This window comes from Cyanistes caeruleus, chromosome 1 (assembly GCF_971803275.1).
Source record: "Cyanistes caeruleus chromosome 1, bCyaCae1.hap1.1, whole genome shotgun sequence".
Taxonomy (NCBI): domain Eukaryota; kingdom Metazoa; phylum Chordata; class Aves; order Passeriformes; family Paridae; genus Cyanistes; species Cyanistes caeruleus.
The window spans coordinates 94,796,075-94,822,407 of record NC_141701.1 but is presented as its reverse complement, the minus strand read 5'-3'; the positions used below and the strand labels follow the sequence as shown (position 1 = coordinate 94,822,407).

The 26,333-nt window shown below is 34.3% G+C and overlaps 1 protein-coding gene across 6 annotated transcripts in view; it reads right to left on the bottom strand.

Moving 5' to 3' along the window:
• Nucleotides 1-26,333, bottom strand: part of ATP9B (ATPase phospholipid transporting 9B) — a 158,519-nt gene that overhangs the window by 109,563 nt on the left and 22,623 nt on the right. For all 6 annotated transcript variants that reach the window (XM_086842951.1, XM_086842955.1, XM_086842971.1 and 3 more), the window contains 4 exons: nucleotides 20,400-20,550; nucleotides 16,879-16,992; nucleotides 13,172-13,280; nucleotides 4,447-4,505 (listed from right to left, as the gene is read on the bottom strand). In XM_086842951.1, coding sequence (XP_086699077.1) covers nucleotides 4,447-4,505; nucleotides 13,172-13,280; nucleotides 16,879-16,992; nucleotides 20,400-20,550 — 433 coding nt within the window. The remainder of the gene's footprint in view (nucleotides 1-4,446; nucleotides 4,506-13,171; nucleotides 13,281-16,878; nucleotides 16,993-20,399; nucleotides 20,551-26,333) is intronic.

Here is a 26,333-nt window from a genome sequence, read left to right as displayed (position 1 = left end):
ATGAAACATTCGCCTGGCACAGAGTATCCAAGGGTCAGATACCTTATGCCTGACAAAACTGGGCAGAATCATAGCATATCTGAATTTGGAAGGTATCCATATGGATCACAGAGTCAAATTCCCTGCTGCTTTAAGAACTGTGAGTAAACCATTTGACTAAGAACAAAATCCAGACAGTCCTTGAACTCAAACAGGACTGGTGCCATGACCACTTCTCTGGGAATCCTGCTCCAGTGACTGTCCAGCCTCTCAGTGACAAGTGACTCTTCCCAGAACTTCTAACAACGCTTCATCCAAAGAATCATAGAATGGTTTGGGTTGGAAGGGACCTTATATATATCCTTATGTATATATATATATATATAATCTTGTTCCAAACCTCTTCCATGGGCATCAACACCTTTCACTAGACCACGTTGCTCAAAATCCCATCCAGCCTAACCTTTAACATTCCTAGGGACAGGGAATCCACAGCTTCTCTGGGAAACCTGTTCCAGTGTCTCACCATCCCCACAGTGAAGAATTTCTGGCTACTATCTAATCTGTATCTACCTTTTTTCAATTTAAAGCCATTACTTGCACTATCACTGCATGCCCTTGTGATTCCATTTCCTCACATCCTGTCACTGATCACCAGAGGGTGACCAGCAACTCCGCCCCCTGTGCCCTCCAATAAGAAAGTTATAGACTATGATCAAGTTAGCCATGTGAATATTTTCTCATTTTAATACAGAAAACGTTGATATTGATTTTGCCTTCTTTTGTGTTATCTCTTGCTCATTTTTCTTTCCTGTAAAATAATGAAACCTTTTCTGCATAAATGTCTCTTAATGTATCCTCCTATGCAGGGAAAGCTAGAGACTGACTTGTCTTTAAAGTATTTAAAATTGACATCTTGTTTTATTATCTGTTTTTTCATAATTTGGAAGTGGGCAGAAAGACAATGCAGGAGTACTAGGTACCAAAAACATTGCCACTATTATTGCTGACTCTAGGGAGCAAAGACAGCCCTGCAAATATATACCTAGTCACTATAAAAGACTGACTACACAAAAACAGATGGCAAGTATGCTACAAAAATCTTTAACATCTCATTACAGAGAAAATTAAATTCTGTTATACATTTTCACAGTCAAACAGCAGCAGTATGTCAATCATGTTAACCCTCTCATGTCATATTTATCAAAGCAGAACAAGTTAAAATGACAACACATACAACTTCAAGCATTCAGAAACCCATGAAAAAACTACATAATCTCAATTACCATGGAGATGATACCAGAAATGCTTATTAACATATACAGAAATTTGAATACATAAATTATGAAAATTACTTGAATACATTGTTTTTCTTAAATCTGGGCAGAATTAGAGCTCCAGAAAAGGAGGACTTCCACTTATCTCAGTGTTTGCAGACTTCCAGATTCAGTCTTAAAGACCTAACTACAGCCATCCAATGGTCAATACCAGGCAAGTGATTCTCCAGCTCCAGGCTTCCCATGAGTAACTCTATGCCATCCAGGAATACCACCCAGATGGATAAACAAGAAAACCCATAAAGACATCTGTACCTTCCTGCAACACGGGCTACAATATTCACTTAAAAAATACTCTTCTCATAGCTTTCAAATTACTTTTATATTTTTCTCATGTTATTATCATGAAACTGTTATTTACATAACCTTTTCCTGTTCCCCAGTCAGTCTTCCAATTCCCCTCAATTGTGCACAGCTAGATACCTTTGGAATTTTGCATTTACTGTCCTTCCCTCTCCATTCAGGCAATGAACCATGTACTTTTATCATTAACTAAAATACTCCCACTCACTTCTAAGTTATAAATGGAAGAGGCACTACGCAGTTGTCTTTTTGGATCTGCACACTGTGAAATACTGCATGTTAGTACTAACTGCAATCCTTGCAAATACTGGATTAATTTCACTTTACACCCAAGATTAAGAAGAAAATTGTGTACCTTTACAGCTCCAAGAAAAGCTCTCAAGGTTTTAAGAAAAAGCATCACTGTTCTCATGCTTTAAATCATTATTATGTGTTGTTACTGTTAAATATTGTCCCATAAATATGTAGTTATTATTAACTAAATGCATTATTGGGTTTTATGCCCTCCTCACATCTCCAAAATGTCTTCCAAACAGTCAATAAGGTACAGTGTCTAAATAACAATATCTGAACTCAACAACTCATCCCTTTAATTGTCTTATTTAGGAACACTGTGCACATCTGTGCTTTCACTGGAAACTAAAAATGTATCTTAACATAAGCCAAGGAGAATATCCAGAAGCAGCATGACTGTTCAAGGCAGGGGACTATTTTTCAGCTAACAGATATGAACATCTTCCAGCTTTTAAAATGAGGCAATATTTTCATCTGTTCAGGCTTCATCATGCCTAGTAATAATGCAACATGGATTTTTCAGTTGAAACAATAGAAGTATTATTTGAAACTAAACTATTTCAAGCATATTACAGTTGCTTAAGAAAGATTTTGAAATTAATTAGGATTATTTAAAAAAAGACAATAATCACAGGATATTCAAAGTTTAAATCTAGAAAAGCCTTTCACATAAGTTGTTAGTATTTGTGATGCAGTCACTAGTTAACATATGGATCTTCAGCTCAAGTGAGTCATTAATTTCACTGCAGAAATGCTGTTGATGCATCTACCAGTCAAATACAATGTTAACTTGTTTCTCTGCCATTAGAGTGAGCAATTGAACATTTCACTCCTGACTGGTTCTTTGGCTTAAGAGTCATACTCTGAAATTGAAAACTGCTTGCTGCAACAAAATACACTCCTCAACAGAACCAGAAAACATTTAATTTCATTAGTCTGAAAGCACCCCCAGCTAGGCCAAAAGGAAAAAAGGCAGCTCTGCTGGGTCAGTAGGGAGCTTGAAGCTTAAATACTACATTCAAGCCATTATATGCATCTTACTGATAATACCTGACTAAAATCTTTGTCTATTAAAAAGCTCGCTACTCATTATTTCTCTAAATCTTTAAACATTACTTGTTTTCATTAGAATCTTCAGGTACTCACAACATATGAGGTCTAAGCCACTGAAAATACTGCTAAAATAAATGCTAATAACCAACTTTGTGCATGATAGAATGATCCCCAAAGTAACTCCAGTTTTCCAAATTCTAGTATTATCCAACAGACAGATGGATCACAGTGAATATCAGGGAAGGCAGATTACTACCTAAGTAGTCATCATAGTCCTGCTACACTCTATAATAATTAATTCAAGGTTTAGAGTTGAAGAAGGGCCAAAAAAATCCATAATAAAAATCAAAGCAGATATCTCAGTCTCCTAGAAGTTCTGGAATAGGCAGAAGCAAGCACATACAAGCCAATTCCATCTGCACTCTAAGGTAACAAGGTATAAAGCAAAATGGATGTAAAGGCCAGACATACCAGTGCTTATTTTGTGCAGCCTAGTACTTGCTGCTCAGATGGGCCCAAAAAGTTATAAGGTACACAGAGCAAACAAAAAAGAAGACAAAAAAATCAAGAAATGGTGCAAACTACATGAATATATTTTAAGCTGAGAGCAGCAAGTCAAACGAGTCTTGGGTGTATTGTTTTTTGCTTTGAACTACAGAATAAAAAGGAAGGAAGCAGAAGTTTTCCAAACCAAGAAGTAGATACAAGACTGAATTTGAGGTGCCTGCTTCCAGCATCTTAATGGATCAGCTCTCTAATACAAAGTGTGATGGGAATTAGTTGCAGGCACCCAGAAAGTGAGTCTGGGTTCTTAAATTCCAGAATTAATTTAAGCAAAAATAGTCTGACAACAAATATAATCTGACTTCTAAGATCACAATAATTTCTTAGTAGCCCACAAAGGCAACTGAAATAAGCAACAATCTTTATTATAATGTTAATATAGAGCAAAGAAGAATTCACAGCTCTCACTCACCATCTGCAAGCAAACTGAAAGGCTTTCTGTCCATTTAAAAACATATAAACTTTCTTATTATTTAATTACATATAGTTAGATACATATTATACTAACATAATACAAATATATTTCAAAAAATATACACACATATGCATAAAGAAAGATTAACCTTGAAATCTTAAGACAGAGAAACAGTGATTTAACCATCAGAAGGAAGGAATCAGTACAGAGACATCTCAAAACATTCAGCACAGCACATGTCAGGGAATTTAATTCTGTATTTGTATTCCCTTCACAAGATTGATTTAAGCATATACCTATTCATAAAATAGAAAAATATACATTCAATTAAAATAAAATTAATTCTATAATAGACTTCCTTGAAGATTCTCAAATAGGACTTGAATTAAAATACTAGCTAGTTAGGACTTCACAGATAAGTACCTTGATACACTTTTCTTCAGAAGATAATTAGCATGTTAATAATCTTTAGTCTCTAAAATATATTTTAAAAGTATCAACCTTTTCCACTATGATGAGGTCTCCAACTTGTATGTCTGAACTCTTAACTTGCACTTTACCTTAAAAAAAAGAGAAGAAATGTAATCAACATTAATAAAGAATAACAAGACTATAAATCCCAGAATGCAAGTGTTATTTATAATGCTACCGTTAAGTGAAAATATTACAATTTATATAAAATAGATCTCTGCTGAACACATTGATACATTTCACCAGTTTGAATAAATAACCCAGAGGTTAAAAAAATTCCAATTTTGTAACCAGTTATCTATTGTACAAGTTATTAGAGGAAAAAATACATATGGGAGATGCTCAAGTCTGATCTGTAGTATTTGCAATAGAGTTGTAAAATTGCAAAAAGGAATCCTTCACATCTACTAGACAGCACTTCTGTATCTGACAAGAATTGTCAGGTTTATAGTCATTGAGAAGTCTTACACACATGAGTTGTTATTCACAGCCCAGTTACTAACAGGTAACTTTGCTTGACCACTAAAGTTCCTGATGGAATTGGCACTGTCTGATAATGTTGGCAATTATAGTAGAAAAGATATAAAACACTCTGAGGTAAAAGAAATGCCTAAGGATTTAATTCTAGAAAAGTAAAATACCAAAAGCTGAAATTTTCATTCTCTAAAGCTTCCTAATCAGTAACTGCTGTGAACAACTCACTCAAAAAATATACACAGCACATTTTTCCAATTTAATTTCCATATGTTCTGTAGGGTATTAATATTTACAAGACTGTTAAGTTTTAACATTCTTATTTGATGGACTGAAAAACTGTGACAGAGAGGTTAAGCTATTGCCCAAAATATGTAACTATTGATTTCATTAGAATTCAGGAGTTCTATTCCCAGGTCTACAACTCCAAAATAAAGTTGCTTTCCTGAGTTCAAGACAACCAAACTCTAAAATCCCCCAAGGATACACACACACACACACACACACACACACACACACAAATACTACCATGATTCCAAGCAACAGGTATGTCAAAACATGGTAAGGTAGCAGAGTTCAAAATGACAGGTGTAATGAATTAAAACAGAAGACACACAAAAGTAGAGAATGAACAGAAAAAAGTTTGTAGTTTAATCAAAAATACTATGAGTACCAGATTTGTCAATGCACAGTCACATCTCAGTTATACTAAATATAACCAAAAAAAAAAAGTAGGGTAGGATGCAAATTCATGAGATCTTCTCATTACAATCCTCAATAAAGAGACAGCAATATTTTTTATACTTATATTTACATTTAGTAAAAGGCAGTAAGATTCACATGATAAGTAATTATTTTGAGTACTTGTTCTTTAAAATTTTATACAAAAGCAGCAGTTGCTTTACATCTAATTCAGTCAATAATAGATGCATTCCTGTGATATACAGCTAATATTTAATACATTTTCCATTAAAATAGCACTTCTAAAATGTGCAGTGTCAGGAAAATCACGATTTTTGTTTGGCCTGTCTGCAAAGTTACTTCTGAGAGCCAGACTTTGTTACCAATAGTGACCTTCTACACTAGTTCCATTTTTCAGTCGCCACAAGCGTTTTCTGTCCTCCACTCTCAAATATAAAATAAAATCTATCTTCAACACATGAATCTGTGAGGTGAGAGGAAGTAGCAGAAGACTGCAAGAAGGTATAAAAAGCTGTAGCAAGAACATCAGCAATTCTCTACAAGAATATTGAGATACCTATGGAAATTAAAGTAGTGTCAATGTATCAAAGCTTTTTTTTTTTTATTTAAAGTAACTAATACTAAAGCTGAATCACTAAAGGAAAAGTCTGACATAAAATCAACATATTTCACCTGCTTACCTGCACAAACCTGTGAACTCTCCTTAAAAATTCCAAAGTTTTGACTAGAAGTGAATAGTATATACCAGAAGAAAACATAGTAATGTTACTTTGCTTTCTAAGTCTGTTGGCTTTACCAAAAGGACATACTTTTCTATATTGTTTTCCATTCTTCTGCTAACAATTTTCATCAATTTATCAGTCAATCACTTGATTACAGCAGTAACAGCCACAAAAATTCTAGTATAAGCTATGTCAAGTCTCAGATCTACACCACCTGTACAGGTTGAGCAAAACTACTCAAGAGGTACTAACCAAATGCAACTACTGGCAATTTTATCAGCTTAAACCATCAGATTTTCCACAGTCAAGCCATAACTACACCTACAGTAAGGACCAAAGGACACTAGGTCTGAGAGGCCAAGAGAAGGTATAATGTTCATGTGCGACATGATGTAGGGCAGACATAAAGCAAAGACTTTGGTGCCAAGTACACCAAGAGGAACCCACACTGCACCTTTGTACTTAATCTAGCAACTCCAGAAATTCCACTTAATGAATTGAAAAGTTTCCTTATCAGAGTGTTTTCTAGGTGGCTTAGTATAACAGAACAGAATGATCTCTTTATTAGACACTAACAAGTCTTGTTGGACCATCCTGTACATCCTCTCATAAGGAAAAGGCCTTACATACATACAGAACAATCCTACAATAAATTTGAATGGCAGGATATATTACACCAAATACTAAATGGTAAAATGTGGCAATAATTAAAAAAGTGACTTAAAATTCTGGAACGTCAACACATAACACTTTCTTTTAGGCTAGCAAAAATGAGACTCATTAGATACCATTTCAGAGAACATTAAAATAATGCAATACTACATCTTAGTGAAGATGCATTTAGAAAAAAAACACACTGAGTGTTATTCACTGCATAAATTATTTTTGCAAACTATTTTTTCTCTAAAAAATCTCTGTAGCAAAACACACTTCACCATCTGTGTAATTACCAATAAAAAGTCCAAAGCTGTCAGAAGTGGCTGCGCATCCAGACTTTATAGTCCACCAAGGCGCAAGGCTTTTGCCTAAAGCAATGTATAAAATTACACAGAACAGGAACACTGAAATGTGTCTGTAGTAAGTCATTTTACTCCCAAGATAAAGCCAGTTTAAATGAACTGCAATGATTTGAAAAACTAATAAATATCTCATATGAGCTAACAAGTACTTCACACAAAAAATTAGGAAATAAAGTAAACAAAATGTGGGTATAAACTATGCTTCTTTTTATTACAAAGTGTCTCCACCACCTGACCGCTACTCTTGAAAGAATAGACACTTCTGAAAACAGCATTTTCAAATTCTTTTTAAGTTGCTATTACACCTCACCCATGGTACCTTTAATACTGTCTGAAGTACTGTTTGTGGAGTTAGTAATAGTGTTTGTCTCTAACCCATAAATACAAAACTCCTGACTGGTGGCAGTATAAACTGTATGAAAGTTCTTCCTGATATCTAATAGCCCAAACTATCAACATAATTAGAGTACACGTAATGTAATGGGGAGTTAAAGGAGAACAGAGCAGGCAGGCAGTGAGGGAAAACTCAAAGTTCCAGTGACTCCAAGGTGAGGATGCTGATCTTTCAGAGCAAGTGCTGTCTGCAGGTTGGTCTTTCAAAATCCATCTTATATAGAGAAGTGAGGTTAGTCTTCCATCAACTGTCAAACTCTATAAAAAAGTTTCCTAGCTTCTCTCCTATATGTTCTGTCTGCTCTTGGGTAAAATTCATTCTTATCCAATCTCCTCAATGCTGCAAAAATGTCAAATAATAGTCCTCTTGATTTCCCCTCTCTTCTGATCTCTATTTTAAATTCTTTCTTATGTTAAAATTTCAAGTTCTGTTTCTGTTGTTAGTACTGATTCCCTAATCAGATCAAATTTGTATAATTTTTTTTTAAACTTGAAAACTGTTCCAAAGGGTCTGAATACCAGGAATAATGTCATCAGTAGGTCTGAAATGTTACAAGGAATAAAGACCTAATGTTGTACCTCTAGATTCAGATATAGTGTGGTTTCTTAATGCACTGGCTTTTCAAAGCAGAGGGACAACCTGTTCTTGAAGAGATGAAATTCTAACAAAAAAAAAATAAAATTGAAATCACTATAAGTCTCCAAAAGAAGCATACTAGCTTTCATACTTTTTCCTCTTGTATTACTGGTTATTGATATGTTCTTAATTTCATACAGTTTTAAATGTATGTTTTCAACTTTGTTTCATCCCTTAATAATCTTTAAGGATACAGCCAAGACCTAAGTCTTTCACACTTAAATCCTGGATGGAATTTCATTAAACTTATCTCTCCTGACATGTAACTTTTCTTTTGCTTTGCAGGTTGCAAAGCAAGAGTTCTGCAACATATTAAACATGATGAGAAAGTGACAGATGCAAGCCTCTTCTGCCACTAGTAGTTGTGACTATTATAGTACATTATTTTCTTCTTGATATTCTTTTTCTTGGAAGCTTCAGTGACACTGCACAGATAAACCTAACTAGGAAAGCTTCCAAACTGCCAGCTTCAAGAATGGAAAGGGAGAAAAGAAGAGTTAGAGTTGCTTCACAATTTTATTATCCAGTTGGCTTTTCACAGGCTAATGAAATAGGTAATAGTGTATTTCTAAACTTGAGGTGATTCTGCTTCAGAATAGCAGTCTTTTATAGGCACTTAACTGATCACACCTAAGTGGTTGAGAGAAGAAACTGTGTCAAATGTATAATGGTCCTATAGGTAAGAAAAACAGAAGACCTCCCAAACATGCATGCCCAGGTTTAAATTTTTTTCCCATTGCAGTTTTCTACTTACAAAAGGACATGCAGGTGAACTGCTCTGAAACAGAAATTCCTCCTTACAGCTTAAACTTGAATGCTGACTGAAAACTGTCTATTAAGGATCTGCAGACTTATATTTGCAGCAAAACAGATTTTGCCGCAAACACCTCAATAAGATTAGGACAGCAGAATTCCTCATACACTGAACAATGTAATATATTTGATACCATAATCAAGTAAACAAGGGAAAAGAATCACATGACAGACATGAGACAAGGTAGAATTAATTGACTTGCTCACTTAAAAACTTCAATGCATTTACTGATTTGCATGCTTCATCACTTGCCATGAAGGGTTGAAAAATTAAAAACAATTCAAACTTCATGTTTAGCAGGTTCACCAACTCAAAAAGTGCAAAGCTACACACTGCAAATTCAACAAGGAGTGACTGAGCTTTTCCATGTTACATGACAAATAGGGAACTGCATATCACTGGAAATCTTATGAATCAGAATTAGCCTATGGATGTTAATCTGGCCAATACCTGTCCAACTACAAATAAGGAACACTTAAAAGATATGTCCCATTCTCCTTTGATTTCCCACTCTGAGAAGCTCATTATTATTTAATAAGTGTAATTAGAACAAATACTTATTCAAGTTTTTGAATTACTAGAAAGAAATTCTAAGTCTTCAAGAGTTACTACTGTGAATACCCTTATCTTCAAAAGTTGGTAGTTCTTACACCAGCAACATGCAAGTCATAAGACAGCATTTACATGTTTTATATGTTTTACATGTTTTGGATTTCCCAGGACTAAGGAAGACTCCAACAGAAAGTCAAGCCTGATAGATAGTCACAGACTTCTGAATCTTAATCTACTGCAGCACTACATAAAAAAAATTTAGTTTACAAACCAGCCTACCCACACTATCTTTATGAAAGTAATTAATCATAATTTAGATCCCAATAACTTCTATTGCGACAAATTACATTTGTATACATATAATTTGGAAAACAACTAACTAGAAATTATTTTCATTAGATTTTCACTTTTATCAACCAAAACTGAACACTGAACATTGTTAATTTTAAGTTCTCCTACTTTCCAGTTTGAGCACGGGCAACCTGCTTAACATCTCTATGTCAGTTTCTCTAACTTTGAGATGGAAATAATAAATATTTCAAATAAAACACTGTAAAACTAGCACAAGTCATAAAATCATTAGGGAAAAAAAAAGATGCTAGAGCAGTATAAAGTGTGGTTCCACTCTGAAAAGTGACTCTTAAGAGCAGTATCAGTTTTCAGGCTTTTAATTAAATCAGTATCAAGTTTGTTCATTCACAAGTAACAAAGCCTTCTTTCTCCAAACCATTAGCCTGTACTTTAGTATAGTAGGCCCAACCAATTTTTTCCACTTGAAGAATACTGTCAATATTAAAAATTAGGAAATTATATTGGAACTTATTTTTAAAAATAGTATATGGAAGAGGAGCACATGACTTTATTAATTTATACAGATAAATCTACATCCTTTTGAAATATGTAAAAAAATTTGGTCTAATATTATCATGGGAAGTAGTCCCATTTTTCTGTATCAAAATTATATCTCTGTTTCAGAATATCTCATTATGGAAGAGTCCTATATTAAGAAAAAAGTGCAATTTATCACTACTCATGATTTTATATATGGGTTTCTGGCAACATGTAGTACAATTTTGAGTGGTGATTGCAGTAATGTTTTCACTCTTAAAATTGGTCATTACCCAAAACATTGTTAGTCCAGTGATCACGCATAATTGTCAACATGGCATTCAGAGCTCATTGCAAGCAGACCTGTTGAATCTTTACTTCTGTGGAAGAACAGTCTTGAAAAACCCCACAAAACAGAACAAAAATCAAGTATGAATTCATGATGGCACTGACACCAAAATCTTGAAGTCAAAATAGACAAACATTCTTGTAGACTAAAAGCTGATATAATTTTTTTTAAAAAGGGGCATTTTTAAAGCTTCTTTTAATAAGAATTTTAAATAAGTCCCTGCTCTCTATGTGTCAGTTCATCATATAACTGCTGGGCTTTACCTATACTCTACTGTATAGTACTTTTAAATCTCTAAGGTGACAAAACCAAATTTTCACTGACAGCTTCCTTATTTCTAGAAGTCACAAAATGAAGGGTTTTTCAAATACTTATACCCTCACAAAATATTTCATGAGTAGGGAAAGAAGAAATTGCAATTCCAAAACTTCTACTTAAATCCTACTTAAATGTCTATTAACTCTAAACATGAGTTTAAAAAAGAGAAGCATAAAAGGCACCAAACTTTGCTTTTGAAAAAGCAAATATCAGTCTTGACATTTACATGGCAAAGGTAACTACAAACTGTACATGTGCTTCCTGAATTAAGAATTTCAGATTACTAACACTATTGCTGAATAGGATAGGATTGTACTGATTGTACTATTTGTTTCAAGGTGAGTGTTCAGTGGCCTTCCAGAACAGATCTAAAAAACGAATAGGCCAACTAGCAGTTTAAATTACAACTTTGAAACAAAAGCTGTTAAGATTCCACTTCCTAACAGACTATATTAATGACTGTAAAAAAGATCTAGAGGCCAGCAGTGCAACCCTTGTGTTAAACAAATTATAGCTATGCCAGTTGTCCCATGTGCCAAATTTTAACAGTTGTATTACTAAATGTTGATAGCACTATTTCAGACTGACAAGGAAAGGAAGAACATGAGACTATTTCCTAAAGTTACTCCTGTCAGTATGGAAACTCCAGAAAACAATGCAAGTGTCCATACTGTAAGGAAGCAGTGTGAATGCCTCTCAGCTGCTAGGTTATGCCATCACTAATGAGACTGTTGACTGCTTGTCTACTTTCCAATTATTCCAAAAAATGGGAACACAAAGAACATACCTGTGTTATATTACAAGTTTTTCATTTATTTTTCTTCTGGAAAGAATATTATCCAGAGCTACTCCAAGAGTTTAGTTTCTCATCAAGATTCCAAGCCATGGTGATGTTACTCTTCCCACTGACTATCAGAAAATATTCACCAAGATATACTAAAAAAATGCACTGAAATGTGTGCTGGGAAGAAGTAAAAAAATTTTACATTCAGCACAATGGCTGCCATATACTCTAACTGCCTGAGCTGCAACCTCACATTCCCTTAACCTCCCACTTTTAGAATTTTTGTGCCAAGGAAAATCCTTATCAGAGAAAAAAAAAATAACCTTTCAATGGTAATAGTAAGATCATATTGTAAAGTTATTCATTAGATTTGATAATAGGTTATTCATTATTTTTTGGCACCTTTCTATGTGGCACTCTGTTCTGAATCTAACAGTAAAAAGTGCTAAGCACATAAAAGTGAAGAGCATTGAATAGTTCTCTCTCATGCCCATGTTGAAAATTTAAAATATCCTGCCAAATTTAATCATCACTTCACATCTGAAGTGCTTCACTTCCTTAAAAGTCTTCATGAAAACCTGTTAAAGGTGTTGAGTCCAAACAAAGTCGTAACTGATTTCTTCTTTCATTAAAGAAAACTGGCACTTCCTGATATTGCATGATCACACAGCCTTCGAATTACATGTAAAAATTCAAATAAATATTTTTGATATTGAAGCTGACTCACAATACACCTTCCTTTTCTTACGTACTAATATATCGACCAAATCTGAAAAGCTCTAAGGAATTTTAATTGGTTTAATTATTTACTGCTCCCTTATTTCCTATATATGCTTTTTACATAGATGACAATATTGTTGAGTTACTGTTCAGCATCAGAGATAAACTGCACTTTGAAGTAGGGGTACTAAACAGCAGAATCCTTAAAAAATATATAAAATTATACACATACATCTTTCTTTGATAAACAACCATTTATTAAAATTCATAAACAGGCCAAATCATATTTGTCTAAGGGAAATCACATGCTTTTTTTAGTTCAATATCATTCTGAGTATTACAACTTGAAACTGTTAGTTATTTCTTTGAACTGAAAGCCTGCAAATGCGTATATAAGAAAAAGATTAAATATTTTAAGGATTTATACAAATGGTGTTGCTAACCTCGTACTGTCAGCTTGCTATACAACTGTGAGTTCATTTCTTTGTCTCTCTTGTAACGTCGAAATTCATCAACAGCTTCCCGTACCACTGTGACCGTCAAAACAAATCCCTGTTAAAGATAGAATTATGCAGTTCAGAATTTTCAGTGCCAGAATAGAAATAGGCAAGTAGGAATATTACACAGAGTAAGAACATGTGCTTAGAACATTAACTTTTCTTTTTAAATTTGGATTTGAGTATTTCCTTTAATAAGTTAAAATAGTACCTTGGTTTAGTCCAGGAAAAATAAAATCATACTTGCACATTGTACAAATATAATTAGAATAACTACCTGTCCAAATATACATAACTTAGACAGCATTTCAAAACGCAAGAAAGGAAGATGCTTTGGATTACTTAAAAACAGCCTTTACAGTTTCAATAAGCGTATTTCATTATTATCCACAAACTTTAGGGCTTTACCAAAAACATTTAAAAAGCCTCTAATTCTAGTGTTGAAAAATTGCCTTTTTCCTAATACATAGAAAAGGATAAATGGATGGCTAGTTTAATAATTTTTCATCTTATATATAGTAATCTAGCAACACATCACAAATATGGACAAAGAAAAAAGGGGATTTGTTCTGAAAAACTAAGTGTCTAAATGCTTTGGCTGCTCCTTTCACAGGACAATGCCACTGCAGCTTCTACTGGAAACGCACAGAGTGCTTCACTCAGCGGCGATGGTCTCTGGCTAGAAAGGGTGGAAAGCTAAAAAACAAAGAACAATTCAGGGATAAGCATATAAATTCCCTCTCTACCTCTCTAAACCTCCTTAGATCAGATTTTCTGGCTTAGACTCAGCACTTGAGTTTTTCCCCATCAGTGGCAGAGAAATAAAGTTTTCACCAGTAAAAAGGTCTTCATTATTTTGAGTAAGATGGATACAAAATTCAAATATTAACAAATCCACCAACAAATAAGATTCTACATTACCTATCTAGCTTCAGATAACCGCCACTAATTTACAGAAGAAAATTTGTGCCATTAGACTTCTCTTGCAGAAGCCCAGTTTGCCAAACTTCCCCTAATGTCCCAGCAATACAAAAGGAGTGAAGGAGCTTTCCTGAAAGAGTGTTGACTAAAATCCTCCTATGGATTTTAGGATTGCTTTGCAGTTCCAGTCCAAAGTTCCAAGTCTTATTCAGCTGTGACCTTACAGTTAAGCACTATCTTTTTGTTCAAGTTTCCGTTGGCTACAATTATAGAACTACATAGAACAAAAAATGGCCTATGCAAAAAGCATTCTCTTTTTACTTCCCAGGGCATAATTGAATGAAAAATCAGATTTTCTTCCTTTCTCACAGAAGCATTTTCATATGCTTTGGCAATATAGATATTTAGGCAGCATAAAAAAGGGCACTCCTGAAGCACCTTCAAACATATTTCTCATTTGCACACACCTTGTTACTAAACAGTAATCAAAAACACCGAATGCAAGGTGCTACTTCAAAGAATTTCCTCTAACAGCCTCTTGCTGAGCAGCTGTGTACAGCTGACCATGACTGTGAGGAACAATTTAAGCAAGACACTTTGTTTTTACTCATTTGCTCAACGGAAACTGATATTCTTCCAAAGGAGTGTGTAAAATTGTGAAGCCAGTTTAACAAGGGAACCTGTCATCTTCCTTGAACGTAAGCAGGTAAGTATCTTTAGTGTACTGCCTACAATCAAACCTGTATGCTTTAAAACCTTTGTATGCTGGATTGGAAATGAGAAGTTCATTCCCTAGAGCAATTGAAAATAAATTAGCAAAATAGTCTTGTTTTAAGAACTTTGGGGATTCATCTAAGTGCATCTGTGTTGTAAAAAACTGTTGAAATAAACCAAAGACAAAAAAAAAATCCTAACAAAACAACCCACAAAATCCACATACCTCCATCAAAAAAACACAAAACAATTCCAGCAATAGTCAGCTTCTAGACAGTTGATTTTAAGTATCAGGGCAAACAAGTTTTCCTTAAAATTTTGAGAGAAAATACAAGATATAGCTACTCCTCTGATTATTACTGAAGATTTATCAGTAGTTACATGCCCTTCAAAAAATTCTAAACTTATCTGTTAAGCAGCAAAAGCAGACCAACAGATATTAAATGTTTTCTATTTTTGTCATAGATGCTTAGCTTTGCTCAACATTCACTTGCTGCCTTTTACCTGGAGGTTGATTATTAGTAGAAAAGCTACTGATGTAAAAAACAAGTAAGTTCAGCAAAAAACTATATTGAGATACTGGTTATTTTCAAGCTGTATGTGGAAACTGGAATGCATAATTCAAAATACCTTTGAATAAGACAAACATATTTATACAGAACAGGTCACTGGTGTTCACAAAATATGGTATTTTCTCCCTTCTTTGAGCAGGATTGAAATGGGCTGAGATGCTAAGGGTTTACTGGCATTTTTTCCTTAGTAATGTATAGTGCTAATGTATAGTGCTGCATACAGCACAACATGGTAAATAGAGCAACTTCCAGACAAGGCTGACTTCTCTCTTACTGTGTCAGTGACAAAGACTTTGTAAATATCCATTAAAAACCCCACTGTTGAACAAGCTTTCTATCTTGAAAGTGTTGTTTGTTTTTTTTTTTGTTGCAGCAGAAGCAAAAGTCTGGGAAGAGAGGTGGGAAGAACAGCCAGGACAGTCTCTCCATTTATCCATAGTTAAAAGGACACATGCGACAACAATTAAAACAATGAAATCAATCCAGAATATTTACTCTATTGACTTGTTAAGAACGACCTTTACTCAAGCAGTCAGCATGTCACAGTTCCTCTTGAACACTACTGAGAATAAATGCTACTGAAAAACACCTATTTTTAAAAAAAATTTAAAACATAGGGCATTTGCTCTTCCTGCCTTTAAACCTAGTGTGAAGGGACTAGGAAGAAGAAGAAAAAAAAAGGTAATGATCTGGTTACAAATAAGAAAATAATTCCGAATCATGGCAATACAGCTGGCAGACTACCAAAAGGGTCTCCTCTGAAGAGAATTCAGTTTTCAAGCCTTAAGAAACCTGAGTCAGAAGAAAGGGGTTTGAGCAGTTTCCCAAGAAAATACTGCAGAGCTCAATAATAAAAAGACGTATCAAAAGAAAGGCAGTGCAACTGGCAGGGTGATCAATTAGGAGAAACATGTTTAATTAATACCTTATTTTCAAGACACAATTCCCTCCTGATTAATCCACAGCTTAAAATATTTTATCTCAATTTTTGTGAGAAAAGGTTGTGATCAAAACTGATCCAGAAGGAATGAAAAAAATTTATTCTCACAATTCTGACCTAATCTGAAAACACAAAATAGGCACCAAATAATAATAAACAGAAAGGTATTTGACACACAAATTACCTATGTTTCTATGTTTCTCTGGCAGCTGGAGCTTTTTTTGCTGGTTGTTTTTTTTAAACTCTCCAGTGACCAGAAGGCAGAACAGAGCACTATGCACTGACACTAGTTTTGGTTAACAAAAACAACCTTGACTGTGGGGCAGAGGCAGAATGGGCAAGTGGAAGGGAAGGCTGTCAAACAACAGCTTTCAAATAAGGATTTTACTTCTGCGCTGTTCTTTGACTAGTTTACCAGTTACAGGTTTATGCAACGTACATAGACATGAACCTTTCACTGATGTTAAAACCCCCAAACTTCCAGTTAATAGTATTTTTCTGTTTACCAGAGGAGCCCAGTATGTGTACAGGTAGCCTATTTTCAGTGCTGGTACAAACTGTGAGCAGGACACGACGAGAAAATAGAGATTCAAGAAAAACTTGAACTGTTCATATAAAACCTAAAATGAAAAAGAAAGTAGATCAACATCAAAATTTGTACTCATAATATACATCAAGTAGACTTTTTCATGATAGGAAATGTAAAAGCTCTGTATGTCATACTATTATAGCTGGTATTATTACAGTACTTATGCAGCACAATATATTACATATTATCACACACTACTGCATTATTTTAATATTATACTGCTATTTTTGTTGAGAAAAATCCATTGATAGTACTGCCTCTTTTCACTCTGAAAAAAGCAATTTGCCAAATTTTGAGTATTTTGAAAACTGGACTGTGTATCAAGATCACTGTGCAAAGATTTAAATATAGGTACTATGATATAATTATTACCAAAACAAGGATTGGTCTAAACTCAGAGCTAATTATCCAATTTTTAAGTGAAGCCACACTGGACTTATCACAGAATACATTGTCCCATACTCCAAAGCAATGACAGATGCAGAGATTCTTTCGGTAATTAAAAGCACCACTTCAGCAAGCACATGTTCTCAACATCGCTTTGGTTGTAATTATAATGCTAAGAACATTATTCATTTTATAGAATTTTGAATCCTCAAAGACTTCACATATTTCTTCAGTAAGCCAGGGTAACACGATACCTCCAGCAGCATTAAGAGAAGCGGTTACTGAGCTTGGAGACTTAAGGAAATGAATAACCAATTATTTCAAAGATAAAACATTCAAAATTGATCAAAGAGCCACATTTAGAGATTGTCTCCATCTTTTAATCTTATAATTCTGTTAATATTACAATGACTTCTTCATAAAAATCAAAGTGGTTTGACTCATATTTATTGCTCTTACCAGTCCAATGTTATTACTTAATTATGTAAAAACCTATGTGCTAGGAAAAAATATTCTGGAAAGTTCAAAGTGTCTTTCTGGCAGGCACAACAAAGTAGTGATATCTCAAATCTTCCAGTTCAGCTAGAGACTACCTAAACAGCCTCCAAGCATAAGATTATTTTTTTTCAGAGCATGGAACACTATTTCACAAAGTACCAATAAAATTTAAAGGTAAAAAAGTTAAGGCAGAAGTTTTCAGAAAGGTCAGAGCCTTCTTCCAAATTGGAAGTATTTCAGGCTGAACCTGCATCTTATGTTGATCCTGGTGAACTTCATACACTCATTTCTGCTAGTACGCTTTACCGTTTACAAAAACTTGATCGTTTAAAAATACAGACAGTACTTTAGGAGAAAGCAGATCTTGTAGAAGATGGAAGTTAAAATGCACCTTCCTACAAATCTTTTGAGTCCTGGCAGACCACTGACAGCTCATTCAATACAAAACTAAGCACTTCAGTCCAGTTAAGCAAATTGAAAAGTCTCCAGCTACATAAAACTACTGCCTTGAAGTTCAGGGAAGGTATCTGCCTCATATCAGGGAAGGTACCTGTCCATCACAGAAGATACGTTTTATGGAAACTCATGGATAATTCCTAAGCAGCTGTATGAAGATGGATATGAAATTGTAAATAGAAATTGAACAGACTGATATAAAGGAAGAAATAGCAAGTATTTTATGTAATGCTCAGAAATTAGGTGATATTTTGGAATTGTTACAGCTCTTTTAGCCAGCAAGTAAAATTCTGTTAACCTAAGCACTATTTTAAGTTTGTATTTGGATATGAAATCACTGAATATTAGTCATTGCCAGCCTCAATGTTTAAAAAACCATAGAAGAGAGCACAAAATTTCACATGATGAAAATTTCAACCGGAGTAGATCACTGGAGTAGAAATTTATGACTTTATTATATTTATAGGTTTGGAACCAATATTCTAGTATATTTTTATGTTATAATATTATTATATATATAATACATTATTCTAATAAATGAAAAGTCTTAATTTGTATCTAAAATTTAAATCTGAAAACATTTCATTTTCGCCAGCTATTGGGCTTTATTTACATTTAGGATCTCACTAAATTTTGAAGTTACTATTGACTTTTCAAATAGTAGCACCAAATCAAAAATCTGACTTATTTGGTAAAACCATAATTTTTGAAAGATCAAAAAAGAACAAACATTCACTCTCACAACAGGGAATTGCAAACTACAGCTGATCCCCATATGGAACGTGAATCTGGTTCATGATTTGTAATCTACACTGCAGATTTCTAGTTGCAATAATCAATGGCCTACTATATGCTTAATGAATTTTGTGACCTTTAGGAAAGCATATGTGGCTTAACCAATTTCAGTGTATTTAATAATTTAAACTTTGGAAGAAAACATTTACTTTGTCCAATAATAATGAGAATATTTATCCACATGTGATAAGCAACATTTTATTTTCCTGACAGGAGATCAGTCTTAATTACAAGGCCATTAATTTTTTTTCTTGTTTTAATAAGGAAATGCATTACCAAACACCTGCCAGTCATTGGACTAAAGAGGCCAGAAGAATAGAATCAATACTCTTACAAATCAGCATGATCACTTAAATAAAAAATTTAAGACAAAGCATTTCTGTATTCAAAAGTACAAGACATTCAGTTTTTGCTATGGGACACAGGACTCTTGGATGGTGTTTGTAAAAATATGAGTAAGAGTGTAATACTAAAATTTATAGTATCACAGTAGGATACATTTTTAGGTTTAACTACTTTAGTTTCAAAAATTGTTTCTCTGTTACTAAATTTCATTCTAACAACATATTTTTTTAAGAAACTAGGAACTAGACAAAACTGTTATGTCTTTTTTGTCTTCATATACACAGTGTAAAGTACAAGCAAAAAACTGAAATTAAGGTGCAATATGGCTTCTTATGAAAAAAGTGACAAAAAAAGCTTTTCACTCCACAACATAAGTATTTGCTGAAGAACTGCACTCATAGTCAAAAATACCTGCAAAAAGACTGCAATAACAAATTTAACTCTGAAAAGTACCAAACTAGGCCTACGTGTGATACAGATTGAAGATGTTAATTGTTTTTGTCCTTTAAGGAGCTGTCCATTTTGGAATTCATTATTTATTATACTAACAATGGCAAGGAGTATGAGAAAAGATCCATGGGACTAAATTGTAATTTTCTACTATTTTCTTCTCAATTGAAGTCAATCTTTTGCATGCAGTAGTGTTTCTTTTTTAAAAAGGATTACAAATTTCTAATGACGGATACAAAAGTGCAAAGAAGCCCATCTCAAATTTCAAAAGCTTCCCTGAATTCCAATCACTCAAACTGTAATTAAATACATATCCCTTTGGAAACCAAACAATTTAATAAAAATGCATCCTTGCTCTCAATTGTTAATTTTCATTGAAGTCATTGAGACAAATATAGAAAGAAAAAGAAGGACCTGGGCAAATAAAATTATCTTTTCGTGGAATAGCCAAAAAACACTGCAGAATATACAGTCAGCCCAACACCAGAAAATGTTTAGTGGCCTTACCCCAGGTATAAAGGTAAAGATGTTGTACTTTTGATTTTTTATGGCATTTTTGGGGTACTTTTCTTCACACTTTTCAGGACACCCAAGCCACACTGTGCGAGCCTTCAGGTCTTTCTTTCTTCGACAAATGTTTATCAGCCAATCAGAACAACTGAAAAGAAAGACAATTGTATATATTAAAACTAAAAATGTACTATACAAGATGACAATTTCCAACCTGGAACCTTTGAAGGCAAATATCTATGAAAAACAGGCTAAAAAATGTTGGCCACATCTAAATAAACAAGCATGATGTTAGCTTCTAATGTTTAGGGCAATTCAGAGAACTGAACTCACCCAGACATACACATATATAAACACTTACACATTATTTGCAGAAAATCCTAATATACAAATGAGAAGTTTCACTACATCTTACCCTGACACAGGTTCAAAAACTTCTGCAACATCCTCTTAATAAGATTCTGCATCATACATTTTAGTCCTTTGGATAAACTCTTTATCTTGGATTACTAACACTCAGATTATGCTAATGATTGAAGAGGAAATAAGGCTTCTGTTTGACACATTTCAAAAGATTTCAGCAGCTTTGGATACAATTACCACATAATTAGCAAATCTTCAGTTTCTTCCATACCACTGCTAATGTCATACTGTCAAATATTAAAAAAAAAACAAACCAAACCTAACAAACAAAAAGAGAAAACCATTCAAAACAAGCCCACTATATAAATGCAGATTACACAATAATCTGCAATGCAAGAACTTCAGTTCACAGAAGAAAGGAACAGCATGCTTGCCTAGCCATTTACAAATCCACTGAAGAAGTCTAAACCATGAGTACCGAGATAGAGAACAGCTCGCAGCAGCCTTAAAACAACTGCATTTTGGACAAGGATACAGGAATGGTGGGAAAGGTTCACAACAAGGAGGAACAAAAGCTGCCAAATGGAATGATGCCTCTGAGGCTCAACAGACTACTTGTAAAACAAGGAAAAAACACGGGTGTGACTCAGCCCACATAATGTAATTAGCTTTAGTACTTGCTAGGACTACCTACAAAGGCAGAAAAGACCAGCCAGAGATCATTTGCAAAGAAAAGTGGGTTTGCTGTACTTTGCACACTATTGGTTTACAATGCCATACATTAAAGGAGAATGTATCTGTATTTATTCATTAATACAGTGAGAAGGGGCCTCAGTCACATTGGGAGTTTGTTTGAGGCAAGTGCATCAGGAGCACTGAGCAGACAGGCCTTCCCTGCTCTTCAGCTACTGCAGTTGACTGAGCTGATAACAGCAGATTTCAGCTACATCAGCTGATGAAATTGACATGAGAAACAATTTCTAGTGAGGTTTTTGAATATGCTGGCAATATTTTTGATGCAGCAAAAAGTAAACAACTGTTAGGAAATTCTTACAAATTTTATTCAAACCAACAAGAAGAATTTGTCTGAGAACAAGAGAGAAATTTACAATCCAATCACCTCAGCAATATTTACTGGAGTAATTCTCTATAATCAACCTGTTCATATGTATTCATACATATCTGTAAGAAAACAGAAGTCACAACCAAAAGTTACATGTCAAGAACAATCTCTAAAATGGAACTAATTTCACTCTAAGAACCAGTTGCACTACTGCTTGAGAGTGCATGTCCTCTATTGACTCTGGGGGCTTTGAGCACCCTGATCTGGTGAAAGATGTCCGTGCCCATGCCAGCACAGCTGGTATAGATGATCTTTAGAGGTCCAAATCATTCTGATTCTATGTCTCTAATAAAATTTAACTCTCAAGACATTTATTGTAAGAAAAGTAAAGGAACATATCCTTGGAACAGAGTAGCTTACATAAAACCAAAGTAATTTCAGTCAAGGTCTGTAAAGCTTTGTTGAGAACTTACTGGGTAATTGACTCTTATATGTCTCATTTTTCAGACCACAAAAAAAGTAGAAGAGAGGGGTACATGCAAAGAGCAGATCAGAGTTCAAGGCTGTCTTGACAGGTTAGGAAAACTAAAAAACTACCTGGAAGACACAGAATGCAGTTGAACAGGTACAAGTGCAACACAGTTTACAGAGAAATAACCAACTACACAAACTCAACTAGGAAATGCTCAAAACCAGGTGGCAGCTCAGTTACTGCATGAGAATGTTATACACGTGCAAAAAAAGACATCTGTTCAGTGTGGACAAGCATACTTGTAGCAAGTCATGAATGTATTCCTTTCTCTCAACCAGTGCTAGCATGATCGCAGTTGGCTTACAGGACCATTCTGAATACCAAATTTCAACAAACAGGCCTATTGGGAAAACAGAGACCACACACATGAGCAAGAAAACAAGTACAGGTCTAGAAAGCAGGGCTGGCTGACTACTAGATACACCAAAAGAAACAGAGCTGTTCACAGAAGGCTGAGTGTGGACCTAATATAGTTTCAAGTATGCAAGAACCAGATGCAAAGAGGTAAGGGACAATTATTGTCTAGGTCATTATTAACGAATGACAGACCTTCAGCTGTGGCAAATCAATAAGCAGGGTGGGCACAACATGGACAGATATTGAGTAAACTCTTCTAATGATAGGGGTGGAGAAGACACTTAAGGAGGCTGGAATTGCTAAAGATCTCTAAGATGTGGTTGGATCAGGCATCAGTGACAGATATAATTCATTCTGTATAGGCAAGGGACCAACCGGAAACCTCATTTCCTAGTCTGTTTATTCACAATTACAGCATTACAAAACACACAAATACTGCAGGGAAGGAAGGCTGATAGTTAGCTCACATTGTCACAATCCGCATTAAAGTGTTCCTGTGTGTAGCCTACATGTCTATTAATTAATTTTGCCAAAGAATGGAATTCAAAGTTGTTGGTTCTTCTTAAAGAAAATTAAAGGTTATGCCAATAGAAAATTATCCAGAGCAACAATAATTTTGTTACAGAAATACCACTACATCAATGCTCACAAGCTGACCTTTAAAATGCTTCAATTTTTAAATGCTGGATTCTTAAGAGTTTCTCCCTGAAACTCTAACTATGGAATAGATGTAAACATGCATTTTATTTTTGTTACAAAAATGAAATGTCCTTTCATCAGCTTTTCCCAGTCACTTTAAAATAGTGACAAAGAATTCTTCTATCACAAAAATTGTTACAATGTTAATTCAACTTTCAAAATTCAGCCCTGTTATTAAGTAATGTACAAATCAAAAATATTATTACTTAAACTTGTCTTTAAAGCAAAATGAACAGCAGTATTTCTATTTCATGATTCCACAATCAGTGTAATGGCTGGGAATAGATCCTGCTGCTGCAGGATGTCCAGTACCTCCCTCCTCCCATAGTAAAGGTGTGGATTCTTCCTCCTTCCCTTGTGCTGGCAAAAATACTCATAAAACTGCATGACAAAAGCAGGCCTGCAAATTGATCCAGCCATAAACTAATGCAGAATAAAAGGGGATTATTTTAAGTTATATCCAACCCAACCTTTAAAAATCTAAAAAACTGCAAAAATAGTTGAAACAATGCCGGTTATATGTTTGCTGCAGAAGGCAGAATTATTCAACTCAGCGCCAACTTGGATTTTTACTTGATAAAACTGCTCATGGCATTGAAGCTTTAAACTTGTTAGTTTCCAGGGCAGGGGTGTGGAGACAGAAAAGGCAGCTTAATTATATAGTGAGAAGTGTAAGGACAGATCTGTAGGAAAGAAGTTCCAAGGAAAATATTTTTTTCCTGGGGAAAGCGAGCTAGCATGACAACTTAAAACTTATTACAACTTATGTTTACAGTTGCATAGACACAAATTCCCTGAAAATCTTTGAAATCCTGCATTGTTCAATCAGTTTTTGAATTTGAACTGTAAGCAGACTGAATATTTGATTAGGCACAATCTTTTGTAGAATCATTTCCTCAGACACTAAGTACTTCTCTACTGCTAAATTTAAACATTCACCTAAAGAAACATAATTACATTGCCTTCCTTGCCACAGAGTTTCCCCTTCTTGGAACTACCTTTTTTGCAACAGATCAACAAACACCATCTTGACCCTTACTTTAGCAAATGGCAAAAAGTATAAACACAAGAGTCATGTCTGGCTGGGAAAAAACTGCGATACCTTTGATAAAAGGGATTTGACTGACACGGAGCTAACAACAGTCAAGTTGTGAGATGTGAGATGATGAAAATACCACAGGGTTATGCCCAAATCAATATTGTCATGGTTCAGATGAGCTTTACTACCATAAAAATAGAAATCAGTTAGATTATGCTATTTATAGTCTCAGCAGCAATTACTGCTTTATCATAGAAAGAATACAAGGTGGACATGCTGGCCTCAGAAATCCTAATCATTTCATATTAATTAAAAAATTTAACACCAATGAAGTCTACCCAAAATTTTTGTTACTCAGATTATCAACATCCAACAATTTCTGATCTGTTCTTGCATTAACATTCCCCAATACAGAACATATTTTTGAGCAACAGTATAGACCTTTTCATGGGCTTTCTGTACCCAGTAAATTTGTATGATGAGAGTAGCATTTTCCAAGTTTAAAGTAGTCTAGAAACATAACGTAACATGTAGTATGATCAAGACACCCTTCAGATTTTTCTGAACTCTTTTGTGAAACCACATATTTTTCTAGGGACTCAGCAATAAAAAAACCATAAAGCGCATCCCTGTTTACTGATTTAACTTTGTATTTCAAATGCCCTTGCCAAGAAAATTCAACTTATGCACAGAAAGCCTTTTCACTAAGCAAATTGCAATCTTTGTTGTCTGTATCAATATAACAGACTGTATATATAAAAAATAACCAGATTTATAAAATAACTTCAAGGCATATCTATTAAATAGCATTTTACTAACCTGCTTCCTAATATATTATTTTAATGTGGAGGAAAAATAATCACTGTCTTCATATTAGTAACCAATACCATATTTAAATTAAAAACAGCAACAAAAACCCACCAACCAAAAAAACTTCCCATCAACAAACCAAAACCTGGAGTAATTGTTAAATAAGAACCCTTAACTTTTTCATAAACAGAGCGTATCTCTACAAGTCAAAAGCTAAAGTAAAAGTCTCAACTGACTCTGCAGCTCTAATAATAAAGGCTTTTTTTATTTTCTCTTTTCATTACTTTTATCCTACAAGCTTAACTGCCAGTATCTTTCACAAAACAGCATTTTCATCAGAATGGAAAGATAATATAAAAGCTCTATATTGTCTGCAAGGGTCAGCTTTTCCTTATTAGGTTTTAAGTAGCAGAAACTAGTTCTGCAAAGAAAACATACTGTAATTATTGTACTCAACAGGTAGCTTCAGTAATCAGGCCAAAAGCAACACACTGGTCATGTCATTCTCAAAAGATCAGCATTTTCCCATGCTTCTGCATAACAAATGCGTTGCAGATTAATTGAAAGCGTACAGGCCATCTTAGAGCCCAAATTAATCCGAGCATTTGATATCCCCTTCACTTCATATGGAAATGCCATTCAATGGCACCATTTTCATAGGGACAAAGTGTTTTTTGATAACAAGTGGAATGTAAATCTCATGAGAAAGAAATCAATCCAGCCCAAAGAACTCCAGAGTATTGATCTATGTGCATTATAATTTCACAAGCTTGAAGAGAATTTGTAAGTTAAAGGGGAAATGATTACAACCACAAAACAGCTGCTATATCACAAAGTTTTCTTTTAACTGTGCTATGAAAGCAAGAAATAAGCAGTTTCTGAAGTTAAAAGTTATATTGGTAGAATTAAGTCTTCAGTTTGTTCAAAATCAAAGACAACATTTAATTTAATTATGATTTTTTTTTCTTGCAAATGTAAAAACTCTTTAAAGAGCTGGAGATTTGCAAATAAAGCTCACACCATTCAGATCTGATCAACAAGTCTATTGTCTAAATTGAAGTTAAAAGC